Source organism: Hyla sarda, chromosome 3, assembly GCF_029499605.1.
Source record: "Hyla sarda isolate aHylSar1 chromosome 3, aHylSar1.hap1, whole genome shotgun sequence".
NCBI classification, from domain to species: Eukaryota; Metazoa; Chordata; class Amphibia; order Anura; family Hylidae; genus Hyla; species Hyla sarda.
In genome coordinates this window covers 129,942,110-129,968,031 of record NC_079191.1, presented here as the reverse complement: position 1 = coordinate 129,968,031, position 25,922 = coordinate 129,942,110, and the positions used below count along the sequence as shown (strand labels likewise).

The 25,922-nt window shown below is 42.7% G+C and overlaps 1 protein-coding gene across 2 annotated transcripts in view; it reads right to left on the bottom strand.

The window, feature by feature from the left end:
* LOC130361710 (lysosomal amino acid transporter 1 homolog) overlaps positions 1 to 25,922 on the bottom strand; it is a 33,937-nt gene that overhangs the window by 1,005 nt on the left and 7,010 nt on the right. The window contains exons 2-7 of one of the 2 annotated variants that reach the window (XR_008891122.1): positions 23,721 to 23,850; positions 22,493 to 22,580; positions 21,115 to 21,239; positions 19,151 to 19,246; positions 14,774 to 14,959; positions 3,610 to 5,775 (exon numbers count right to left, since the gene is read on the bottom strand). Coding sequence is in view for 1 of the 2 variants with exons in the window: in XM_056565032.1 (XP_056421007.1) it covers positions 5,674 to 5,775; positions 14,774 to 14,959; positions 19,151 to 19,246; positions 21,115 to 21,239; positions 22,493 to 22,580; positions 23,721 to 23,850 (727 nt within the window). In the remaining variant the exon portion in view is untranslated. Of the gene's footprint in view, positions 1 to 2,648; positions 5,776 to 14,773; positions 14,960 to 19,150; positions 19,247 to 21,114; positions 21,240 to 22,492; positions 22,581 to 23,720; positions 23,851 to 25,922 lie in introns of those variants that run through there. The other variant, XM_056565032.1, reaches the window with a different exon arrangement.

Below are 25,922 nucleotides of genomic sequence, written 5' to 3'. Positions count from 1 at the left end.
TATATATATATATATATATATATATATATATATATATATATATACACACACACACACACACACACACACACACACGCACGTATTTTATATATAATATAAGGGAACAATGAAGATGCCCTGTGAGTTCTCTCACCATTGCTTGCTACATTTTTGTAACACTTACTTCCAAAACAGAAGTATATTGACTCATTAAGGGACGTACACATAGGCCCCCGGGTAGACCAGAGTGCCTATATTGGATTGGGCAAGGAGAGTATGCTTTTTCTTCCGATTTTACAGTCTGCGTAAACTGTCACTTTTTATTTACCGTATTTCCCAGCGAATAAGACAACTGGGCGTATGAGACGACCCCCAACTTTTACAGTTAAAATAGAGTTTGGGATATACTCGCCGTATAAGACTATATGATACTACCTTTATTCTGTAGGTCCATACGATTGAAATTATTCCCTACTTATATAGGTTTGATTTTGTCGTACTTCTGGAAAAAAATCATAACTACATGCGTGAAAATTAATACATTTCAAATTGTCCTCTTCTGACCCCTATAACTTTATTTTTACATGTATGGGGCTGTATGAGGGCACATATTTTGCGCAGTGATCTGAAGTTTTTATCGGTACCATTTTTGTTTCGATCGGACTTTTTGATCGCTTTTTATTCATTTTTTTTAAAGGTATAAAAAGTGACCAAAAATACACTATTTTGGACTTTGGAATTGGATTTTTTTTTTTTTTGCGTGTACGCCATTGACAGTGCAGTTTAACAATATATTTTTACAGTTCGGACTGTAAAATATTTACTATATTATACTACATTTTGCAGAGCCTTGCAAAATGACCTTTGAGTGGACACATGCACATTTGTGGCCTGCTAACTGGTCAAAAACAGACTCCATGAGGGTGGTATGAGGGCCCGACGTCCACAGGTGGGGGTTGTGCTTACAGCCCAACACTGTGCAGGACATTTGGCATTTGCCAGAGAACACCAAGATTGGCAAATTCTCCACTGGCACCCTGCGCTCTTTACAGATAAAAGCAGGTTCACACTGAGCACATCGAGTCTGGAGACGCTGTGGAAAATGTTCTGCTGCCTGCAACATCCTCCAGCATGACTCGGTTTGGCGGTGGGTCAGCAATGGTGTTGGGTGGCATTTCTTTGAGGTAGCCCGACTGCCATTAGGTACCGAGATGAGATCCTCAGACCCCTTGTGAGACCATATGCTGGTGCGGTTGGCCCTCGATTTCTCTTAATGCAAGCCAATGCTAGACTTCAGCAGTTCCTGCAAGAGGAAGGCATTGATGCTATGGACTGGCCTGCCCGTTCCCCTAACCTGAATCCGATTGAGGACATCTGGGACATCATGTCTCATTCCATCCAACGCCACAATGCACCAACAGACTGTCAAGGAGTTGGCGGATGCTTTAGTCCAGGTCTGGGAGGACATCCCTCAGGAGACCATCCGCCACCTCATCAGGAGTATACCCAGGAATTGTAGGGAGGTCATACGGGCACGTGGTGGCCACACACACACACAGCCTCATTTTGAGGCTCTGTAGGATATTACATCAAAGTTGGATGAGCCTGTAGTGTGGTTTTCCACTTTGATTTTGAATGTGACTTCATATCCAGACCTCCATGGGTTGATAAATTTGATTTCCATTGATCATTTTTGTGTAATTTTGTTGTCAGCATATTCAACTATGTAAAGACGATAGTATTTCATATGATTAGTTTATTCATTCAGATCTAGGATGCGTTATCTTAGTGTTCCCTTTATTATTTTGAGCAAATATATATATTTACCGTATATTACACACACACACACACACACACACAAGGTATATATGGCCGGGAATTAGACTGCAGCACCTGCCCTATAAGACGACACCTGACGTATAAGACGACCCCCGACTTTTGAGAATATTTCCTGGGTTAAAAAGTAGTCTTATACGCCGGAAAATACAGTACTAAAATTGGAATACTCCTTTAAAAGTACATAGGAGAAAAAAAAAAAAAATAATACCGTATGTATTTATCGGAGTATACCACGCACCGGCCTATAACACGCACCCTCATTTTACCAAGGATATTTGGGTAAAAAAAGTATTTTTACCCAAATATCCTTGGTAAAATGAGGGTGCGTGTGTGTGCATGCGTATACCTCGATACACCCCCAGGAAAGGCAGGGGGAGAGAGGCCGTCGCTGCCCGCTTCTCTCCCCCTGCCTTTCCTGGGGTCTAGAGCCCTGCTGCTGCCGCTTCTCTCCCGCTGGCTATCTGCACCGCTGCCTGTTCTCTCCCCCTGACTATCGGTGCCGGCGCCGATTGCCAGGGGGAGAGAAGCGGCGTCGGAAATGGGGCAGCGGTGCCGATAGCCAGGGGGAGAGAAGGGGCAGCGGCACCCATTGCCGGTGCCGCTGCCCCGTTGCCTCCTCCATCCCCGGTTGTATAATTACCTGTTGCCGGGGTCGGGTCCGCGCTGCTTCAGGTCTTCGGTCTGCGTCCCATGCATCGTTGCTCTGCACTGCACGGCGCAATGACGAGTGACGTCATTGCGTCTCTCAGCGCATAGCAACGACGCAGGGGACGCACACCGGAGGCCTGAAGCAGCGCGGACCCGACCCCGGCAACAGGTAATTTATACAACCGGGGATGGGGGAGGCACCGCTGACGCTTCTCTCCCCCTGGCTATCGGCGCCGGCAATGGGGCAGCGGCACCGATAGCCAGGGGGAGAGAAGGGCCGGCAGCAGGGCTCTAGACCCCAGGACAGGCAGGGGCAGAGAAGCCGGCAGGTCTCTGCACCTGCAAAGCCGCTGAAGTTCATTGATTTAAAGCGCCCGCTTTAAATCATTGAACTGCAGCGGCTTATCGGCGTATAACATGCAGGTACACTTTAGGCTAAAAATTTTAGCCTAAAAAGTGCGTGTTATACGCACGGTAATTATATAATATTATATACAAACACACACACATACAAACGACTTTGGCAGTATTTTGGTCCGGAGGGAGGAAAAATAAAAATAAAAATATTCAGTTCTGGGGAATGAAGTCATTTTATGAAATTTCCAGGTGGCTAACAGCTCACCTTCTTATCACTAAACTGGCCTGTGACAGTAATTTTCAAATATTAAAGTTAATACAACTTTTACAAAACATAAATAATTTGCACAAAGATTACATTTTTACATGTCACCAGGTTACAATATACAATCTCATTTACACCTTTTTAATAATATTAATATTTCCTTTTACAGGAATCCAACAGCTGATGGGGTTGTATGAGGTTTTAAAAAACACATGTCAGCCTCTTCCAGAATAAATATCACTCACATTCAAGTGAAGAAGGTGGTGCTGCAATGCCAAACAGCCCACGAGTAAGGGGGGTGGTATTTCTTTGAGAAAAAATTTCTCTTCCTAAGTCTGAAACAACCACTTCAATAACACATTATCAAAAGTGGAAATGATTATTAATGTAAATAGAAGTGTGATGGGAGGACAAAAAAAATAATAATAAAAAAGGAGGAAGATATCCATGATCCATGGATATAAGTTAATACAATTATTAAAGTGTGTTTTACAGAATTATAAAATCTGAATACAATTTACCTAGTGTCCACAAGTTGTTTTTTTTAGCTTCTTGGTAAAAAGTCATAGGTTTCTTATGTGCAAGTCTAAACATGGACAAATAAGAGTAATACAGAAAGCTTATAATAGGTTAGTATTCCTTGTATTACAAACTGTGGCATTATACCATGTATCTTGCCATCATTGAGTCTTACAGCACCAAAAATGCCAGTGTTTAGTCTACTAGACCAAAGGTTCACTACCTTTCTTCATCCAGAAGAAGAATCAGAAAATGGCCTATTGTTTAAAGGGGTACTCCCATGGAAAACTTTATTATTATTTTTTTTATTTTTTAAATCAACAGGTGCCAGAAAGTTAAACAGAATTGTAAATTACTTCTATTAAAAAATCTTAATCCTTCAAATACATTTTATGGGCTGTATACTACAGAGGAAATGCTTTTCTTTTTGGATTTCTCTGATGTCATGACCACAGTGCTCTCTGCTGACCTCTGCTGTCCATTTTAGGAACTGCCCAGAGCAGCATGTGTTTGCTATGGGGATTTTCTCCTGCTCTGGACAGTTCCAAAAACTTACAGCAGAGGTCAGCAGAGAGCACTGTGCTCATGACATCAGAGAAATCCAAAAAGAAAAGGATTAAGATTTTTTAATGGAAGTAATTTACAAATCCGTTTATCTTTCTGGCACCAGTTGATTTAAAGCAATACTCCAGCGCTTAGACATCTTATCCCCTATCCACGCCCCCTCCCATAGGCTTGCATTGAGGGGTCGACAGTAATCAGACCCGGAGCGAACACGCTCCGGGGACTGATTGTAATGAGGTGCAGCATGCAAGATTACGGGAATCCCCAGCGGCGGGACCCCCGCGATCAGGCATTTTATCCCCTATCCTTTGGATAGGGGATAAGATGTCTAAGTGCGGGAGTACCCCTTTAATAATAATAATAATAATTAACAAAACAAAAAAAAAAAAGTTTTCCATGGGAGTACCCCTTTAATGCTTATTTTGGCCAGTGACTCTTTTTTTCAAGCTAAAATCAGAAGTGCAACCGAAGGGAAAACAATATAATGGAAATATTTGCACTTATTTCTGTGTTTAGGTCCAACTCCTGGTTTCGTAAAAAAAAATACTGACCAAAATACAATGTGTAAACCCAGCCTAAATCAAGTTTTCAGGATAAACATTTTTTTTTTTTCAGGTTTGTTTTTACATTTTAACATCTATACCAGTGGTCTCCAAAATATGGACCAGCAGATGTTGCAAAACTACAACCTACAACTCTCAGCATGCAGGCAGTTGTAGTTTTGAAACTTCTGGAGGTTTACGGTTTGGAGACCATCACTACGCCTTAAATTATATTGAGTCTTCCTGTTCTGTGGAGAATTTTTTCTATCACAGGCAGGATTTTATCAAAATGTAACACCTGTCTATGGATAAGACTGGATCAGACCATTCAGAATAGGTGAGGGACAGAGCTCAGCCTCCCCGCTCCATACACAAAGACCTGTGTACAGGTCACAGAGCATGCCTAGAAAACTTTCCCATATAAGTGAATATTGTCAGCTCAGCTCTATTATTAGGACATTTCTAGAAGAAACATCACCTTTAAATATTCCTCTCGATGTTATGTTTCAATCTAAATTAGCAATAAACTTCCTAAGCCCATACCATTCATTTTAAAACAGGACAACTATATGTTGTAGCACACATTGTTAGATGGTCCTAGAACATAGAGCTTAAGATAGCAGATATGCCGCTTGCCAAAATGGAGCCAGGCCAGTCAAACAACTTTCTTACAAACTTCTTGAATGTTAGATCTACAGTGCCGATGACAAACAATTTCAGAATTTTTGGTATGTAACAGTATCACTGTAAAAAACAAGAATAAATTAAGTAGTTATTGTATAAAGCAGCAATAATCATGGCAACATGGAAATTGAAAACGAAATCTGCTGTTATCTTCATGTAACCAAAAAAATGAAAAGGTAATTCAATCAAAACTTTGGTCCCTCAAAAATAAAAAGGAAAAAGTCTTCACCCAAATAAAAAACGTAAACCAAATATAGAAAAGTTTGGGCTGAGAGATTAGGTTTCAACTTCATCCACAAGCAAAGGCTCCACTTCTAGCGCCATTAAGTTAGACTGTGTTGTCTTGTGTTTTCTATAGAGAATGAATTGTGCAGTCATCTGTTTTTTCAAATGTTAAGGAAATTATTGAATATATCTCCGTACACAATATAAAAAAATATTTCTAACATGAAAACGTAACCTCCCGAATTTATAAAACAAATCCCTGAATTACATTTTTAGGCAGCGCTGCTGTTGGGTGTGGCGATGCAAAGGCACTTGCGCTCTACTCACCCCTGCCAGGGTCTTATGTCTTAGTGATGTGAGAGTGAAAACATTTGGATATTTAGCACAGAGCCAGGACATCCAGTAAATATTTGGGAGGAAGGAGTGCTTAGCGAGCCAGCTCCCCGCCTCCATTGCACACAGCACCACAATAGATGAGAAAACGGACATAACTCTGCAACAATTCCACTAATCAAAGTAAGTGGCCACTGTTTTAAAATGCTTTTCACCAGTATATTGGGTTTTATGTGGGTGAACAGGCTGTCTGTTTCCCTTTACCCTCTTAGGGATGTTCCCGTAAGCCCTCGAACCAGAGTCCTTTAGTACGCCCTGCGGCTTTCTGGTCCCCGCCGCTCTGAGACCGAAACAGGATGCCTGCTGAAATTATTCCAGGCCCCCCGAGACCTCCCCCTCCCATGTTGCGATCGCTGGTCAATTCAGACTGGCGATTTGCAGCGATACTAGGTCAATCAGGTCTCCGGTGACCTAGGAAAAAAAAACGGCACCTGCTCCGCCCCTAGTCTGGAGGGTGATAGCGGGTGCCGGGAGTGGACAGCGACAGCTGGGGCCCACGATCCCTGGTGGCAGGATTGGGCCCCCGCAGCGTCAAGAGACAGCAGAGCAGCAGAAGGTAAGGATGTAGTTATGCAACACCTGGAGGCACAACTACAACTCCCAGCATGCCCTTTGGCTGTCTGTGCATGCCGGGAGTTTTAGTTATGCAACAGATGGAAGCACATTTTTCCTCTGTCGTATTTCAAGGCAACAGTTGAGGGCCATATATGGGGTATTTCCCTATTTGTGAGAAATTGCATTCCAAATTCTGGGGGGCTTTTTCTCCTTCTATCCCTTATGAAAAGATAAAGTTGGGGTCTACGCCAGCATGTTAGTTTAAAAAAAAACATTTTTTTACAGCAACATGCTGGTGTTGCCCTATAATTTTCATTTTCACAAGAGGTAAAAAGAAGAAAAAAAAAAGACCCCCAAAATTTGAAATGTAATCTCTCTATGGAAATACCCCATATGTGGACGTAAAGTTCTCTGCGGGCGCACAGCAGGGCTCAGGAGTGAGAGCGCACCATGTACATTTGAGGCCTAAACTGATATGTACACGGGTGGCTGAAAAAAAATAGATTTTGTATTTTTTTCACTAAAATGCTGGTTTTCACAAGGGGTAATAAGAAAAAAGCCCTCCAAAATTTGTAACACCATTTCTTCTGAGAAAGAGATTTCTAAGAAAATACCCCATATGTGGATGTAAAGTGCTCTGCGGGCGCACTGGGCTTTTGGAGAGAGAATTTGGCTGGAATTGAAGACCATGTGCATTTACAAAGCCCCCATGGTGCCAGAACAGTGGACCCCTCCCCCCCCCCCCATTTTGGAAACCACACCCTTTACGGAATGTAATAAGGGGTGCAGTGAGCATTTACACTCCACAGGTGTCTGGCACTATTTTTTTTAACAGTGGTCCTTGAAAATGAAAAATTTTATTTTTCATTTGCACAGCCCACTGTTCCAAAGATCTGTCAAACGCCAGTGGGGTTTAAATGCTTACTGCACGCCTTATTACATTCCGTGAGGGGTTTAGTTTCCGAAATGGGGACACGTGTGTGTGGGATGGGTGGGGGGGGGGGAAGCACTGTTCTGGCAGCACAGGGGCTTTGTAAACCCCATGGCCCCAGACTTTTATTCCAACCAAATTCTCTCTCCAAAAGCCCAATGGCGCTCCTTCTCTTCTGAGCCCTTTAGTGCTCCCGCAAAGCACTTTACATCCACAAATTTTGGGGGGCATTTTCTCCTATTACCCCTTGTGAAAATAAAAATTTGTGGTATCACCAGCATTTTAGTGAAAAAATCTAATTTTTTATTTTCAAGTTGAATTCGTCAAACACCTGTGGGGTGTAAAGGCTCACCGTACCCCTTGTTATGTTCCTTGAGGGGTGCAGTTTCCCAAAGAGTGTGCCGTGTGGTTTTTTTTTCTGCTGTTCTGGCACAATGGGGGGCATCCTAAATGTGACATGCCCCCTAAAAACCATTTCAGCAAAATTCACTCTCCAAAATCCCATTGTCACTCCTTCCCTTCTGAGCACTGTAGTGCACCTCCATTTATTTCATTTTTACAAGGGGTAAAAAAAGAAAAAGCCCACTAAAATTTGTGACCTAATTTTCTCTTGAGTAAGGAAATACCTTATATAGATGTTGGTATACATATATATGAGGTATTTCCTTACTCAAGAGAAATTAGGTTATAAGTTTTAGCGGGCTTTTTACCCCCTAAAAATAAAAAATAAAAAATGGGTATACAAGAACATGTTAGTGTTAAAAAAATGAAGATTTAGAATTTTCTCCTCCACTTTGCTACTATTCCTGAAAAACTGATTTTTTATTTTTCGTGAAAATTTGGAAAATTGCTGCTATACTCTGAAGCCCTTCAAAAAGTAAAAACATGTCAGCTTTATAATGCCAACATAAAGTAGACATATTGTATATGTGAATCAATATATAATTTATTTGGTATGTCCACTTTCCTTACAAGCAGAAAGTTATAAAAATGCAAAATTTTCAAAATTTTAAAGAAATTTGGGAATTTTTCACCAAGTAATGCTGCAAGTATCGATAAATATTTACCAATATTTACAAAGTAGAATATGTCATGAAAAAACAATCTTGGAACCAAAATGATTAGTAAAAGCATCCCAGAGTTATTAATGCATAACCTGACAGTGGTCAGATTTGCAAAAAATGGGTCCTTAAATGAGTCCTTAACCCCTTAAGGACCAAGCCCATTTTCACCTTAAGGACCAGGCCAATTTTATTTTTGAGTTTTGGTTTTTTCCTCTTCGCCTTTTTTCCTATAACTCCTTTATATTTCCATCTAGAGACCCATATAAGGGCTTGTTTTTTTGCATGACCAATTGTACTTTGTAATGAAACCTCTCGTTTTACCATAAAATATACGGCAAACCCCAAAAAAATATTTTTTTTTTAGGGAAGAAATTTAAATGAAAACCACAATTTTGCAAATTTTGGAGGGTTTCTATTTCACGCTGTACACTTTACGGTATAAATGACGTGTTCATTATTCTGTGGGTCAATACGATTAAAATTATACCCATGGCTAGATATTTTTTTTTTTAAGTGGTACAAAAATATAAAAGTAACGTTTACGCCGATCACCGTACGGGATCATTAACATTATATTTTGATAGATCGGACATTTACCCACGTGGCGATACCAAATGTGTTTATAAAACATTGGCGATTTGCGGTGATTCCGGGTCGGAGGGCTTACCTGGGGTCCGGTGTGGCAGCGGTCCCCAGCGGACGGAACTTACAGCAGGAGGTTTAAGCGGTTTGCTTCCTGCTATTGCCTAGCAACAACTCCCAGCATGCACAGCCAAAGAGCATGCTGGGAGTTGTAGTTCTGCAACAGCTGGAGGCACAACTGCAACTCGCAGCATGCCCTTTGGCTGTCTGGGCATGCTGGAAGTCGTAGTTATGATAAATTGTGCATCCAGCTGTTTCAAAACTACAACGCTCAGCATGCCTTTCGGCTGTCAGTACACGCTGAGAGTTGTAGTTTTGCAACAGCTGAAGGCACACTGGTTGTGAAACACAGAGTTCGTTACCTTAATCAGTGTTTCGCAACCAGTGCGCCTCCAGCTGTTGCAAACTACAACTCCCAGCATGCACTGACAGACCGTACATGCTGGGAGTTGTTGCTAGGCAACAGCAGGAGGCACACTGGTGGGGAAAAACTAAGTAACAAACTGTGTTCTGCAACCAGTGTGCCTCCAGCTGTTACATAACTACAACACCCAGCTTGCACAGACAGCCAAAGGGCATGCTGGGAGTTGTAGTTTTGCAACAGCTGAATGTACAGGGTACATTCACACGGGCAGGGTTTACAGTGAGTTTGTCGTTGCAAGTTTGATATGCAGCAAATTTTCCGCTGCAGCTCAAACTCCTAGTGGAAAATTAGCTGTGAACCCCCACACGTGAATGTACCCTAAAAACACTACACTACCACATAAAAAAAGTTAAAAAACCAACACTACATTGTCCCTCCCCCCCCTCCGAATAAAAATGAAAACGTTTGGTACGGCAGTGTTTCCAATACAGAGCATCCAGCTGTTGTAAAACAACAACTCCCGGTATTGCCGGACAGCCACTGACTGTCCAGGCATGCTGGGAGTTTTGCCACAGCTGGAGGCACCCTGTTTGAGAATCACTGGCATAGAATACCCCTATGTCCACCCCTATGCAATCCCTAATTTAGGCCTCAAACGCGCAAGGCATTCTCTCACTTCAGAGCCCTGTCGTATTTCAAGGCAACAGTTTAGGGTAACATATGGGGTATTTCCGTACTCGGAAATACCCCATATGTGGACGTAACATGCTCTGCAGAGGCACAACAAAGCTCAGGAGTGAGAGCGCCATGTACATTTGAGGTGATTTTCACAGGGGTGGCAAATTGTTACAGCGGTTCTGACAAACCCACATATGACCCCATTTTGGAAACTAGACCACTCACCGAATGTAACAAGTGAAAATTTAAACTTTGTATTTTTTCACTAAAATTCTGGTGTTATCCCAAATTTTTCATTTCCACAAGGGGTAATAGGAAAAAAGAATCCATAATTTGTAACCCCATTTCTTCTGAGTATATAAATACCCCATGTGTCCACTGTTCTGGAACCATGGGGAGCTTTGTAAACACACATGGCCCCCGACTTGAATTCCAGCCAAATTCTCTCTCCAACAGCCCAATGGAACTCCTCCTTTTCTGAGCATTGTAGTTCTCCTGCAGAGAACATCTGACTAACGAAAAGTCGTGAAACACCTTTGGGGTGTTAAGGCTCACTGTACCCCTTGTTACGTTCCTTGAGGGGTGTAGTCTCCAAAATAGAATGCCACGTGTTTAAAAAAATTATAATTTTTTTTTGCTGTTCTGGCACATAGGGGCTTCCTAAATGTGACATGCCCCCCAAAAACCATTTCAGAAAAACTCACTCTCCAAAATCCCATTGTCGCTCCTTCCCTTCTAAGTCCTCTATTGCGCTCGCAGAACACTTTACATCCACATATGAGGTCTTTCCTTACTCAAGTGAAATTGGGTTACAAGTTTTGGAGGGGGATTTCTCTCCTTTTACCCCTTGTAAAAATTCAAGAACTGGGTTACATGTAAGTGTAAAAAATGAAGATTTTGAATTTTCTCCTTCACGTTGCTGCTATTCCTGTGAAACATTGAAAGGGTTAACACTTACTGAATGTCATTTTGAATACTTTGAGAGGTGCCATTTTTATAATGGGGTCATTTATGGGATATTTCTAATATGAAGGCCTTCAAATCCACTTCAAAACTGAACTGGTCCCTGAAAAAATCAAATTTGGAAAATTTTGTGAAAAATTGGAAAATTGCTGCTGAACTTTGAAGCCCTCTGATGTGTTCCAAAAGTAAAAACATGTCAACTTTATGATGCAAATATAAAGTAGACATATTGTATTTGTGAATCAATATATAATTTATTTGGTATGTTTATTTTCCTTATGAGCAGAGAGCTTCAAAGTTAGAAAAATGCTAAATTTTCCAATTTTCCATGAAATTTTGGAATTTTCCACCAAGAAATTACGCACGTATCGTCAAAAATTTACCACTATGTTAAAGTACAATAGGTCATGAAAAATCAATCTCGGAATCAAATTCATAGGTAAAAGCATCCCAGAGTTCTTAATGCTTACAGTGACAGTGGTCAGGTGCGCAAAAAGACGCTCTGGTCCTTAAAGGGGTACTCCGCCCCTAGACATCTCATCAACTATCCAAAGGATAGGGGATAAGATGTCAGATCGCCGTGGTCCCGCTGCTGGGGACCCCCGGGATCCCCGCTGCGGCACCCCGCTATCATTACAGCACAGAGCGAGCTCGCTCTGTGCGTAATGACAGGCGATACGGGGGACGGAGCAGCGTGACATCATGGCTCCGCCCCTCGTGACATCACGGCCGTCCCCTAAATGCAAGTCTATGGGAGGGGGCGTGACGACCGCCACGCCCCCTCCCATAGACTTGTATTGAAAGGGGCGGGCCGTGACGTCATGAGGGGCGGAGCAGTGACATAACGATGCTCCGGCCCCTGTATTGCCCGTCATTACGTGCAGAGCGAACTCGCTCTGTGCAGTAATGATAGCGCGGTGCCACAGCGGGGATCCCAGGGCTCCCCAGCAGCGGGACCGCAGCGATCTGACATCTTATCCCCTATCCTTTGGATAGGGGATAACATGTCTAAGGGTGGAGTAGCCCTTAAAGGTGAAAATGGGCTTGGTCCTTTAAGGGGCAAAACCTCTCCAAAAGACCATCCACTCATCCAGACAAGACTTAGGCTAGGTTTCCTCTCATACACTTTGGCTCAAAAACTGCAGTGGCAGTAAAAAAAAAAAAAAAAAGGCAGAAAAAAAACCTGCGTGGAAACCTAGCCTAAGTGTGACATATTTTTCAGGCCAACATACATTTTACATAGTGACCATTTTCTTTGAAAAGACCAACCCCATAAATAATCACTTTTTAATTTTGGATGGCCTTCTCAAAGAGGTTTCACTGTAGTAGTGCAGATTTTACTACAAACTACCGGAGTGCTGGAGGGTGTTTTTTGGCTACATGACTGACAGACAATTATATTATTTTAAAATTTCACCAGTAAAAACCATATGAGGTAAGCTGAAAAAAAAAAATTTAAAAACAAAAAACACATGGCAAATCTGCAGTTATACACTGTAGAACGTGAGGTTTTGCCACAGTTTTATTATTTATGCGGCACATTTGCAAACTTGCATATTACATTTTAAAAGGAAAACTGTCACTTGTTTTCTCCCGCACTATCCACAGGTTCTGGTGGATAGTGCGGGAGACGCTGATTAAAATGAACCCTACCTTGTCTGGATCTGCGCCGCCGTTGTCCTGCAATTGTAGTTTTATTATCTGTCGAAATCTTCCTGTAACTTGCACAGGCGGGGCTTCTGCACTGATGTCAGCGCAGTTTATGAATATTCATCCCCCCCCCCCTCCCTCCAGCTCTCCCTCTCTTCGCCGATCCTAACTGGAGGGAGGGGGGGGGGAATGAAAATTCATAAGCGGCGCTGACGTCAGTGCCAGTTAAGCGCCGAAGCCCCGCCCATGCCAGTTACAGGAAGATTTCCACATATAATAAAACTACAATTGCAGGAGAACAGCGGCGCAGATCCGGACAAGGTAGGGCTCATTTTAATTAGCGTCTCCCGCACTATCCACCAGTACTTGTGGATAGTGCGGGAGAAAACAAGTGATAGTTTTCCCTTAATCTTGAATGTTTTTCAGCAAAAGAAGAAAAAAAAAGAAAAAAGAAAAAAAAGCGCATCTGGCTAGTGCAAAATACATCCATGACACACACACACACACACACACTATAATAAAAATGCACATGGCCATAAGCACTATGGCCGACATTTATCATTGTCTTTAGCCTTTTTTTTGTGTCTACAAAAGGCGCAAAAAAGGCGCAAGCAGGATTTATTTGTGCCTTTTTTGCGCCTTTGGTTTACATATTTCTGCTGATTTTGACTTGTAATCCACTGATTTTGTCAATACACATCATATGGAAGGGTTTTATGAACTGCACCTTTTTGTGAAAAGGTGCAAAAAAGGCGCAAAGCCATTGAAAAGTCTCAAACTACACCAGCCCAGACTTAGCTTTTTGGTGTATGTGAAGACAAATTGCAGAAAATGTGCCCTGTGACCATTTAATAAATTTGGTGCTCCTAAACATTATCAGCACACAAAAAAAAAGGTGTAGAAAAATGATGATTCACTTACACCTACAATGATAAATGCTGGCCTTTGTGTGCTGCCATAGTGCAGAACATTACTTTAGTGGGAAATTATGCTTTCCACTTTTTATGGAGCAGTCTACAATTTGTTGTCTGTTAAAAGTACTCCAGTGGAAAAACACATTTTTTAGATTAACTGGTGGAAGGTTAAACAGATTTGTAAATTACTTCTAATTAAAAATCTTAATCCTTCCAGTACCTGTTAGCTGCTGTATGCTCGATAGGAAGTTTTATTTCTTTCTGGAATTCTTTTCAGTCTGACAACAGTGCTCCCTGCCGACACCTCTGTCCATGTCAGGAACTGTCCAGAGCAGAAACAAATCCCCATAGCAAACCTCTCCTGCTCTGGACAGTTCCTGACATGGACAGAGGTGTCAGCAGAGAGCACTGTGGTCAGACAGAAAATAACTCAAGAAAATACAACTTCCTGTGTACAATACAGCAGCTGATAAGTACTGGAAGGGATAAGATTTTTAAATAGAAGTAATTTATAAATCTATTTAATCTTTGTGGCACCAATTGATTTTTTCAAAGTTTGTTTTTTCACCGGAGTACCCCTTTAAGTTCACAAAAACGCCACTATTCTCTATGAAGCACTCATTTCCTTTTCTTATTACATTTTGTATACACAGACTGTTGCTGTCATTTGAAGTGCAGTCAAAAATGCAGTTAGAAATATGAAAATGCATGCGTTTCAAACACATGCATTCTAAGATGAAGCAGTAGCTGGCAAACCATGACTTTACAACAGTCTGTCATGCACAATCTGATTTAGCCTGACAATACTGATCACATTGCAGGGCTCTGACAGACAATTTATTATGTAAATCAAGGAACACAAAAATGCAAAATGTGGAAACACAGCCTAAAAAGGCTGACCCAGTTCACTGTATCAAACAATATACAGTATTACCTGTGACAGATCGGTAAACAAAACAACCATTTTACCAATTATACTCATAACTCCAAAGGATACAAAAAAGTCGAGTACGAGCACACCAAAACTTCCGATGAGCCAGGGCAAATGGTGTAGTATATAGCGGTTCTTATGGTGTCGAACTGCAGGCAGTTTTAAAACGAGACTCAACCCATATGTAAAGTTTCCAAGCATTGCTAATGCAAATAACATATAGGATGTGCCCTCTGTAGATTTCCTCTGAAACTGCAGAAAGAATAAAACGGTGTTATTTCTTTATAAACATTATTAAAATGTGTCTATTCATAATGGAGTACCAATTTAAGGGGCTATTCCCATATTCAACATTTATGGCGTATACACTGGACATGCCATAAACATCTGATAAATATGGGCCGTAACTTATGGAACCCATCTCTACAAGGGGACCCCCTTTTATACTTAAGAGGGGTTTTTCTGGGCTGTAGAAGACCCTTTACTACAGAATTAATCCATACAATAACCAGCATTTCACAACATATATATCCATGACATCTACATATAAAAACAGGTGCAGTCATAATATTTATGTAGTCAGAAATATTCCTCGTCATCTTGGCAGCAACTTATACATTAGTCAATAAAAGCCAGACATTGTAAATAGGGATCTAGGGTACTTATTTAATGCATATGAGTAACATATTCACCAGGAAGGTAAGCACTTCACAAATCCTCATGTATTTAAAAAGGAGAACTGTAGTGAAAATTAGGGATGTCCCGATACCATTTTTTTAAGACCGAGGTCGAGTACCGATACTTTAATTCTAGTACTCGCCGATACAAAGTATGAGTACTTATACTTTAAAGGGAATCTGACACCAGGGTGACCCGGTTTCTGGCGTTGAACAGGTAATTTGCTTTGGCGGTGAGACGAATGTCTGCAGAGTGATTGCGCTGACATTTGAATGGTGAGCAGCGGTAGAAACAGTGTCACCTGCACGATCTACCTATAAATTCAAGTTAGTGCAGGTGACTCAGCTCTAAGATTGCCTTTAATAGTAGGTAGTATAGATGGTTGCAGACATTAGCAACAACCCCCTGCAGACATTAGTAGCAGCCCCCCTGCAGACCACAGCCCCCCTTGTAGACAGCACTCCCTTGTAGACCAAAGTCCCCACTTTGTAGACAGCAGGTCCCCCTCTTGTAGACAGCGCCCCTCCTTGTAGACAGCACTCCCTCTTGTCCCCCTTGTAAAAGCAGCAGTCCCCCCCCCCCCCTCAGCAGACAGCATGCCCCCCCTCAGCAGACAGCAGGCCCCTCCACCCCCCCCCCCCTTATAGACAGCAGCGGCTGCCCTCGGGTGTTGCCCCCAGTTCTCCCTTTCTCCTGTCCATACACGTCACTCTGCTTCCTCCTTAGCGTTACGTTGGGTGTAGGGGAGGAGGTGGGGTTACGTGTGTGCCACATGCTCCTCCATCGGACGCCATGATGCGGCGGGAAAACAGGGGAGCAGAACAGAGCCACACTGCAGCAGGTATCGGACATGGTATCGGGGACATTAAATGAGTTCTGGATACATGCAAATGCCGGGTATTGGCCCAGATACCGATACTAATATCGGTATCGGGACATCCCTAGTGAAAATTGTTCCTTTTCCTCTGTGCCTGGTCTGCAAAAACAAAAATTAAAAAAAACTTTAACTCCCCCTTCTGATGTTCCTCTGTTGCAGCGTTATTTGTGTTCCGGTCTTCTGCTTCCTGGAGGACGGCGAGTCATACTGCGCTCAGTGTATTGCCGGCCGCAGTGATGTCCCACCTTGGCCAGTGATAGGCTGAGCGCTGTGTCATGTAAAAAGCCTGGGCAGCAGGGAGAAGGCGGGGTTCAGGCCTGTTACCTGACACTGCGCTCAGCCTATAACCGGCTGAGGCAGGATATCGCTGCCTCCGGCTATACGCTGAGCGCAGTATGACTCACCGTCCCCCAGGAAGCAGAAGAAGACAGGCACTGAAGGACAACGACACCAATATCAACACAACGGGGGAATGTTGGAAGGAGAGTTAAAGGCAGTTTTTTTTTTTAGTTCTTGCAGCCCGGGCACAGAGGAAAATGAATAATTTTACTACAATTCTCCTTTAAGGAAGATAAACGCTAAAGTAGAAAACTATTAGTAGAGCTGCTAATATCACATATTTATGAAAAGGTTTTTGAATATTCTCAGGACTGAAGAATGATCATGGGCTGGGAAATTGTGACTTAAACTGGAAGTAACAAGGCCTGTAACTTTAATAAAACACTCACAGGATTTGTCGTCCTTGAGGAAAAATTGGATTTACGATCCTGATGCGCCGAATGGGCAATTACTGAAATAAATATAACTGCTAAGCAATAATCATGGAGCAGTTACCACCGCCACAACACCAATAGGGAAAATGGCCCAGTGGCAGGGCAGTAAAAATACTCCTTAGTACCAGACTCTGGCCCGCCCCCATCGCTAAGACATGGCGTCAACAGCAGCAATGGCACCCGCATAGCACCCCACTGCCACTGTGTCTGTGGCTGGCCCAGAGCTGGGGGCTAGGTGGGGCAATATTGAGGCTGCTCTTACAATGGGCCATTCCCCTATGGGCAGGGCAGCGGTGGTTGCTGGCCAGCACCTCACCATTCTATGTTAGGAATATTTGAGACCAGCTACACACAGGGGGCCCGTGATGTGGCTTACATGCTTGCATTTAAAGAAAAAAAAATAATGTTTTCATTGTTTTGATCTTGCTGTAAGATCCACTAATTGCTTTAATATACTGTAATACTTGTTTTACAGACAGGCAACCTCAGACTCTGCTACACATGGAATTCAATCCAATGCAAAGGCCTTTGTTGTTATTTGAACTTAAACTGCCAGACCTATAGTGAACAGGGACAGCCTGACATATCCCCTGACAAAAGATAGCTTGAGCATGTTAGATTTCAGAGGTGTAGGCTAAAAATAGCCTAATTGTCAATCCATGGCTATGTTCACATGGCAGAAATTACGCACAGATGTGCGAATCCCACATCTTTGCAATCATATGCAGAATTTCCGCATAAATACACTGTACATGGAAAAGGATTTTTTTCCATTATAAAAATTAAGTTTTGCACAAAATTCACACGATATCCGCATTTAGCAGAGAAAAAAAAAAAGTCCTGTTGACTTCAATGGGCTCACAGCTAAATTCCACAAAAATAAGACATGACGTTTTTGTGGAATGTGGAATTTTAGCTGTGGAACATCAGCAGCAAAAATTATGCAATGTGAATTGGACTGCGGAAACCAATTAAAATTAAGGCTATAAACAGATTATTCATGCAGAATATTCATACGGCTTTCAATGCAGAAATTTTGCTGTGTTAACATAGCTATAGTTTGTATGTATTAAAGTGGGTTATCAAACTTTTTAAGATTGATGACTTATGCTCCAAATAGGCCATTTACAAACACCAGGAGGGATAAGCCATAAAGTTAGGCAAATTCAGGAAGTAGTAAATGTGTAGATGATTTTATTAATTATTAAATCTGTGGCATGTCCGAGTGGTTTTAGTGATAAAATGCAGATTGAAAGCAATTTTCTTCAGTCACATGAAAACCTCAAATTGGATTACATCAGAAAAGTATATATCTATTGTCTCATGTTTGTTAACATGCCAGTTATTGCACTTGTTGCAAACAGAGGAACAGAATTCTTGAACTGAGAGACCATTGTTATTTACTCAAGTCAATTGCCACACATGGAGGGCGAGGTGTCAGCACTGTCAATGTTGCATGTCCCAGTGGTTGGAAGACCAATTACTAACTGGTATAAAAGCAAAGGACGCCCAGAGGTGAATCTCTTCGCAGACAACTTTTCGGTTTACAAGAATGGTGCGTAGTGATCTATTCTGTACTGCGAGTGAAGTTGGACACCATAAACCAAGCCTAGGGCTTTGACCAGTGTCTACACAAACCATGTGAAAGCACTAGCACAAAATGAATCCCCTCTTTGTCTTGGACACAATAACAGCCAGATTGGTCTAGAGTCCACATGGAAAACGCCATAAAGAGCCCTTTACGAGGGACTGTCACAATGGTCCTACTCCAAGGATTGTGGTGGCAAAAAGAATGGTAGCCAGACCTCCAGTCTTTATTCCAGGTACACTTACAGCTTGGCGTCACAATGATTTGGTCATGCAACCAGTGGTACAACCATTTCTCTGAAGTGTCCCAGGAGCAGTTTTTCGACACAACGCCAGGCTGCATGTTGAGTGTGCTACTGTGAGCAGCCTGGGTGGCCTAAATGTGCTACCATGGCCTGCAGCATCTCCAGACTTTTCTCCAATGGAGCATATCTGGGACATCCTTGTCAACAATTACAAAGTGTATATCAGATTGGCAGGGTGGCCAACACCCAGCTTGAGTGAAGTTAAACACAGACACACACTTACATTTTTATGGAGCTGAGGGAAACGAGAGCCCAAATAAAATACAGAAGAAATATAACCACAAATGAACCCGGACATCTCTGTAATTCCAAGAGAATCCTATAAGAAATGAATGATTGCATTTTTAAAACAGAGTAACAATTCCACTAGTAATATAGATTTAAAAGGGGTAGTCCGGGAATCTAAACTTATGCCCTATCCACAGGAAAGGGTCTGATCACGACAATAACAGGGCCCTGTACAGGATCTTGCAGGGGTCAAAGCCGTTGGACCCCCTGCGTTCAGACACTTAACCTCCTATTCTCTGGATAGGGGATAAGTTTAGTTCCCTGGACTACCCCCTTCAATGAATTACAAAAATTACAATATCACATAAGCAAGTAGACGGGGGAAGTTGCAGTGTCCCATCTCAGCCAGTGATAAGCTAAATGGGCAGGCCCCCTGCTTCAAGGCATATTTTTATACATACATATATGACACAAACATATATACCACACTCGCATAATACATATATGTTTTATACATATCTATTATAAGCAAGGAGCTGGAAAATGGTGGATGGGCTGCCAGTGACAAAACTGGAGTTTGGGTGCAGGTTTTGGAAGTAAAACAAAATATGATTGACTTTGAAACTGATCCTGCCAAGGTCCATAGAGATGAATGGAGAGGGTGAGTTTGTACCAGCTGACCTGCTGTGTGCGAAACATCACACACAGTTGCTCAGCCGTGGCAGAAACAGGGCCCCGTATGGGAGATCATGGAGTGTCCCAGCGGTCAGACCCCCCGTGATTAGACATTTATCCCCTTTTCTGCAGATAGTGGATACATTTCTAAGCACTGGACATCTTCTTTAAAAGGAAATGTGTCATCAGTGTCACCCGCACTAACCTGTTGGTACAGGCTAGTAGTGTGGGCGACACTGAGGATAATAATACATACCTACACCAGGCCTGCTGCCCGAATAAGGAAGATGACTGGTGAACAGGGCCATGGTTCGGGGAAAGGCTAGTATCATTATCAGCCTGTACCAACAGGTTAGGGCAGGTAACACTGAGGGCAGATTCCCTTTAATGCATGTAACCCAAACTTGTTAAAAGGAAAAACGGTCACCTGTTCACCCACACTAAACCCAATACACAGTGTTATAGTGCGGGTGAACAGGAGACTGATGCAGGGTCTCTGACATATACATACCTGCAGTCCGGTGCCCAGTCCCTCTGTCTCCGGTGAGTTGCACGCTAGAGGCAGGCACGCCAGCTGGATTTGAATATTCATGGTTGCTGGTCACGTGAGGCTTGTGCCTACTGAGCACTCACGTGACCATATTCAAATCCAGCTATTGTGCCCTCCTCCAGCGTGCAACTCACCGGAGACAGAAGAGGATATTCAGAGGGACCGGGCGCCGGACAGCAGGTATGTTTATAAGTCTCCCGTTCACCCGCACTATAACACGGTGTATTGGGTTTAGTGTTGGTAAACGGGTGACTGTTTTCCTTTAACACAATGAGACAAAAGATTTTCTGATATTGTCTACATATGTACCATGCCAGAATTTAATAATATTGACATTTCAGGTGACCTTTTTAACCAGTTTTGTTATCATGGAGCCGTTGGCTATCCAGGCATGCTGGGAATTGAAGTTTTGCAACATCTGGGTGGCCACAGTTTGAGACCACTGACTTAAAGCAAAGCCCCGTACACGTGAATATAGCAGTGTTGCAGTTAACTGCACAAGAAGTGAATGAGAGTGCTGAAGTGAAGAAGCACTCATCCTTGGGTCAATCCTGTTTTTTTTTTTCTTCCATGTTATGGCGAATCAATATACTTATAGAGGAATGTTTATCAACTATTTAATGAGGCGTTTTTTTTTTTTCCCTAATGCACATAAAACATAACACACCCACGTTTACATTCCAAAGAAACAACTTGTGTGATGTAAGTGCTGCATATTTAGGTCAATCACTTACCTGGTTCAATTCCAGATCGGCATTCCTTTCTAGGTTCCTGAGAAGCAGCTGACTAGGGAGTATTACGGACAAGGTAATGCAAAAAATCACCCAACCTATACAAAAGCCTTTAAGGCTTACCCTTCCTGTGAAATAAATATAAAGAATACATTTTAAATGTATTTATGATATGCATCTTTAAATAAGATATACAAAAGGAACAGTCAAACAGACAAACTGATTTGTGATAATAAATGCAAACTAAAAAGTACCTAGAACAAAAGAAGCTGATAAAGTAAATTAATTTATCACTGACAATGAGTAATATAAACACAGTTGAACAAAACATGGGAGCCAGGTAGACAATAGCCTGGGTATTTGCTGCTGGCATATTTTTTGGTTTTGTTTTAGAATACTATGGGGGGGGGGGGGGGGACACTAGTGGCTTCAAACTGAATTCTGGATTTCACACTAAGTTTATCCATGTAATAAATAAAATTAAAAAAAATTTTTTTTGAATCTTTTATCTACTAGTAATACAGAAATTACAGTAAAATATTCATGGACTTGTTAACTGATGTTTACAGTCATAAAATAAGATTTATGTTTGCTTATTTGGCAGCAGAACACAACTTTATAGAAGCAAACAGGCTTCACAAGTCGGGATTTCTGTGCAGAATTCCAAGTGGAAATTCCGGAGCAGCAAAGTCTGCAGAAATTCTGTGCAGATGTCTCTGGCATGGAAATTCCGGTTTCCATGTGCAGAGAAAGAATGAACCTGTTTATTCTTTCTGCAGACTCTGCACGGAATGCAGTGTATGAGACTGTACATTCCTGTGCGGTCCTAGCAGTCTCCAGAATTTCGGCACAGAGCCTTCCATGCGGACATTGCGTAGAGTGAACATAGTCACTGAGCTACGATACGTCTATAGGGAACTTTCAGACCACCATTACTCTCAATGCAAATGTTATAGATATAAAAACATTAGCCTGGGTATTTGCTGCTGGCAAATTTTTTGGGTTTTGTTTTCAAAGGCTATGGGGGCTCTTGACAGGAAACTAGTGGTTTAAACTGAATTCTGGATGTCACTATGTTTATCCATGTAATATATTTAATTATTTGAATCTTTTATCTACTAGTAATACAGAAATTACAGTAAACAATTCATGGACCTGTTTACTGAGGTTTACAGTCATAAGGGAAGATTTATTTGCTGTCCTGACTATGGTTGTAGCCAATATTACTAGTTACGTGCATTATTCTGCAAATATAAAACATCAAGAGTGAATAGTTATAGCAGCCCTACTGTTTCAGTGAAAAGAAAAATAACTCAAATCATATTTCCTTCTCGGTAAACTGTAATAATATGAAAACTTTGATTCCACAAGTATAGAATACCTTTCATCTTCTTGTTTTTCCATTTGTAGTAGGCAAACTGTGAGATCATGATTATATCCATGTTGACATAAAATATGGCAGTAACAATCTGAAAGGAGAACATATTAAAGAATGGAAATTAAAAACACAGAAGATCATTGACTACTATTGTCCCTACTCCCCCAGGATACAATCCAGCAATGACAATCACATGGGAAGTTTCCAGTGTGTGGAAATGCTCACTTAGCTAACCACCGGTAACAGGGGTGACCTGACTGAGCAATGTCTGCAGGGCCAAGATGTCAGAGAAAGCGGGGAGGCGTAGTGAGCAGTGGAGACCCCATGCCATCAGAACTGTGGCGAAAGTTTATTTTTAAAGCAACCATATATTTTTTTTCTATCCCTGGAATAAAACTTTTTCATTCAAGATAACTAAGGACTAGGGATCGACCGATATCGTTTTTTTAGGGCCGATACCAATACTCTGTGGAGGGTAGGGCCGATAACTTATACCGATATTCCGGTATAAGTTATCGGCTATTTAATTCCCCCCCCCCCCCCCCCCCCGCTTCTCTCCCCCTGCCTGCCCTGGTGTCCTGAGTCCGATCATCGACAAACCCCTCCCCACTCAACCCCGCCGCACCCCCTACCACCCTGGCCAGAGACCGCCGCCGCTGCCCCATTGCCTCCCCCATTCCCGTCCTCCTGAGCTGTCACTGTGCGCACTGACGGTGACGTTGCGTTGAGGACATCACTTGTCATTGCGCTGCGCAGCGCAACACAGGACAGCGCAGGAGCCAGAAATGGCACGAACCCCGGAAACAGGTAATTATATAACCGGGAATGGGGGAGGCAATGGGGCAGCGGCGGTGCGGTGGGGGTGAGGCGCGGTGCGGTGGAGGGGGGGTGCAGTGCAGCGCGGTGGTGGAAGGTGCGGCGCGGTGCGGGCGGCAGGACATGTATCAGCAAGGTAATTGCCGATACCGATAACGTCCAAAATCGTGAATATCGACCAAACCGATAATCAGCCGATCCCTACTAAGGACATAATGAATCTCATAAGAGACCTGGCAATAACTTATATTGTTCTGAACTAAAATTATTATAAAGGCTTTATAATAAAATCACACGCCAAACTTTCAGGCCCCTTTAGGTATCAATTGATAAACTGGTTGGAAAATATCTATATTTGGACTCTGGTTAGTTGGTGTAGGTAGCGGTTTTCACATAAGGACACAAAGAAACATACCTGGATTGGTAACTGTTTGGTCAAATAGCAGCCGATAAAATTTGTAAAGTCCCCTCCTAACCAACATAGCAAAAATCCAAGTGAAAGTGCTTGATCGACTCTTCCATTCTTGTGGGCAACATACAGCTGGCTGAGGAGCAAAAAATAAAGACATTTTTTTTTATATATTAATCATTTAGCGACATTTAAATATAACCCCTTAATAGAGGGTAATAATAGTAGTTACTAACAAATCACTAAAACCATGTGATTTCCAGCAGATTATTGCTTCATTCGGCAAACATTATTGGATCGGCTTTGTGCAGGGGTATGGAAATTTAAAAAAAAAATACTACTTGTCCAAGGTACTAAAACGGAGCACAATCCACTTGTCCCTCATGACAATCCACTTGTCCTGGTACATAGGACTGGGCGGTATACCGGTTCATACCGAATACCAAAATTTTTTTCCTGCACGATATGAATTTTTCCCCATGGTTTGGCCCCTCCCCCTCGGGAATGAATTGTTAGCCCAGCGCTGCGCTGTCCCCATCGGGGAACTAATCATATGTGACTGTTCACCCCCCCCCCCCCCAAATTAATAATCAGCCGCTGCGCTGTCCCCATCGGGGTAAATACTCACATATCACCCACAAGCGCTGCCCTCCTCGTCCTCCTGTTTGTTGCGGCCGCCGGCGCTGACACTCTATACTGGTCGGTATCCCTATGCCCGGGCTGCAAATGGTAAACAAAATAAACTTTAACTCACCTTCCCCGTCGGTCCGGAACAGCTTCCTAGGGAATGGAACGTCGTAGAGCCGTCAGCCTATCACCGTCCGCTGCGATGTTCCCTCTCAGCCGGTGATAGGCTGACGGCTCTCCGACGTTCCCGTCCCCAGCGTAAGGCCGACGTAGGTACGTGCATTAAAGTTCATTTTGTTTACCATTTGCAGCCTGGGCATAGGGATACCGCACAGCATAGAGTGTCAGCGCCGGCGGCTGCAACAAACAGGAGGGCATTGCTTGCTGGTGATATCTGAGTATTTACCCCGATGGGGACAACGCAGCAGCTGATAATTTTGGGGGCGGGGGTGTTTTAAGGAAGGAATTGAAATACTGTTATATACCGTGGAACCGCCATAAGTTACAAAAATACCGCGATAGATGTATTTGGTCATACCGCTCAGCCCTACTGGTACATAAAATAATTTCAACCAAAATAGTCTGTAAATAAGGTCTTTATTAAGAGAAACTTAATAAGTAAACCATTATGTCCCCCCATTAGGTGGATAGGGCCCCTGATAAGTCAGCCCCATTAAGTAGGTAGCCCCCCTTCAGGAAGGTATGTCCCTTTATCAGGTAGGTCCGTCCCCTCATCAGGTAGGTAGGGCTCCCCTAGTAAGTAAATAATGCCCCAGATAGATATGTCCCCCCAGTTGGTAGGAAGGGTGGGCTCCCCCAGTAGGGAAACAGAGCCTCAGATAGATTGGTCCTCCATTAGGTAGAGCTCCCCCATATGTAGACAGGTCCACAGATAGATATGACCTCCATCAAGTAGGGCGTCCCAGTAGGTAGTCAGACCTCCAGATAGATATGACCCCCATCAGTTAGGGCTCCCCATTAGGTACACAGGCCCTCAGACAGATATGACCCCCATCAGGTAGGGCTCCCCAATAGGTAGTCAGAACCCCAGATAGATATGACCATCATCAGGTGGGGCTCCCAAGTAGGTACACAGGCCCCCAGAAACATATGACACCCATCACTGACGAGGGTCATATCTATCTGGGGGCCTGTCTACCTACTGAGGAGCCCTACCTGATGATTAGGTAGGGCTTCCCAGTAGGTAGAAAGGCCCCTAAGATAGATATGACCTCCGGCATGTAGGGCTCCCATTTAAACAATTCTACCACCTAAGTCAGTGTTTTTCAACGAGGGTGCCTCCAGCTGTTGCAAAACTAAAACTCCCAGCATGCTGCAACAAACAGGAGGGCATTGCTTGCTGGTGATATCTGAGTATTTACCCCGATGGGGACAACGCAGCAGCTGATAATTTTGGGGGCGGGGGTGTTTTAAGGAAGGAATTGAAATACTGTTATATACCGTGGAACCGCCATAAGTTACAAAAATACCGCGATAGATGTATTTGGTCATACCGCTCAGCCCTACTGGTACATAAAATAATTTCAACCAAAATAGTCTGTAAATAAGGTCTTTATTAAG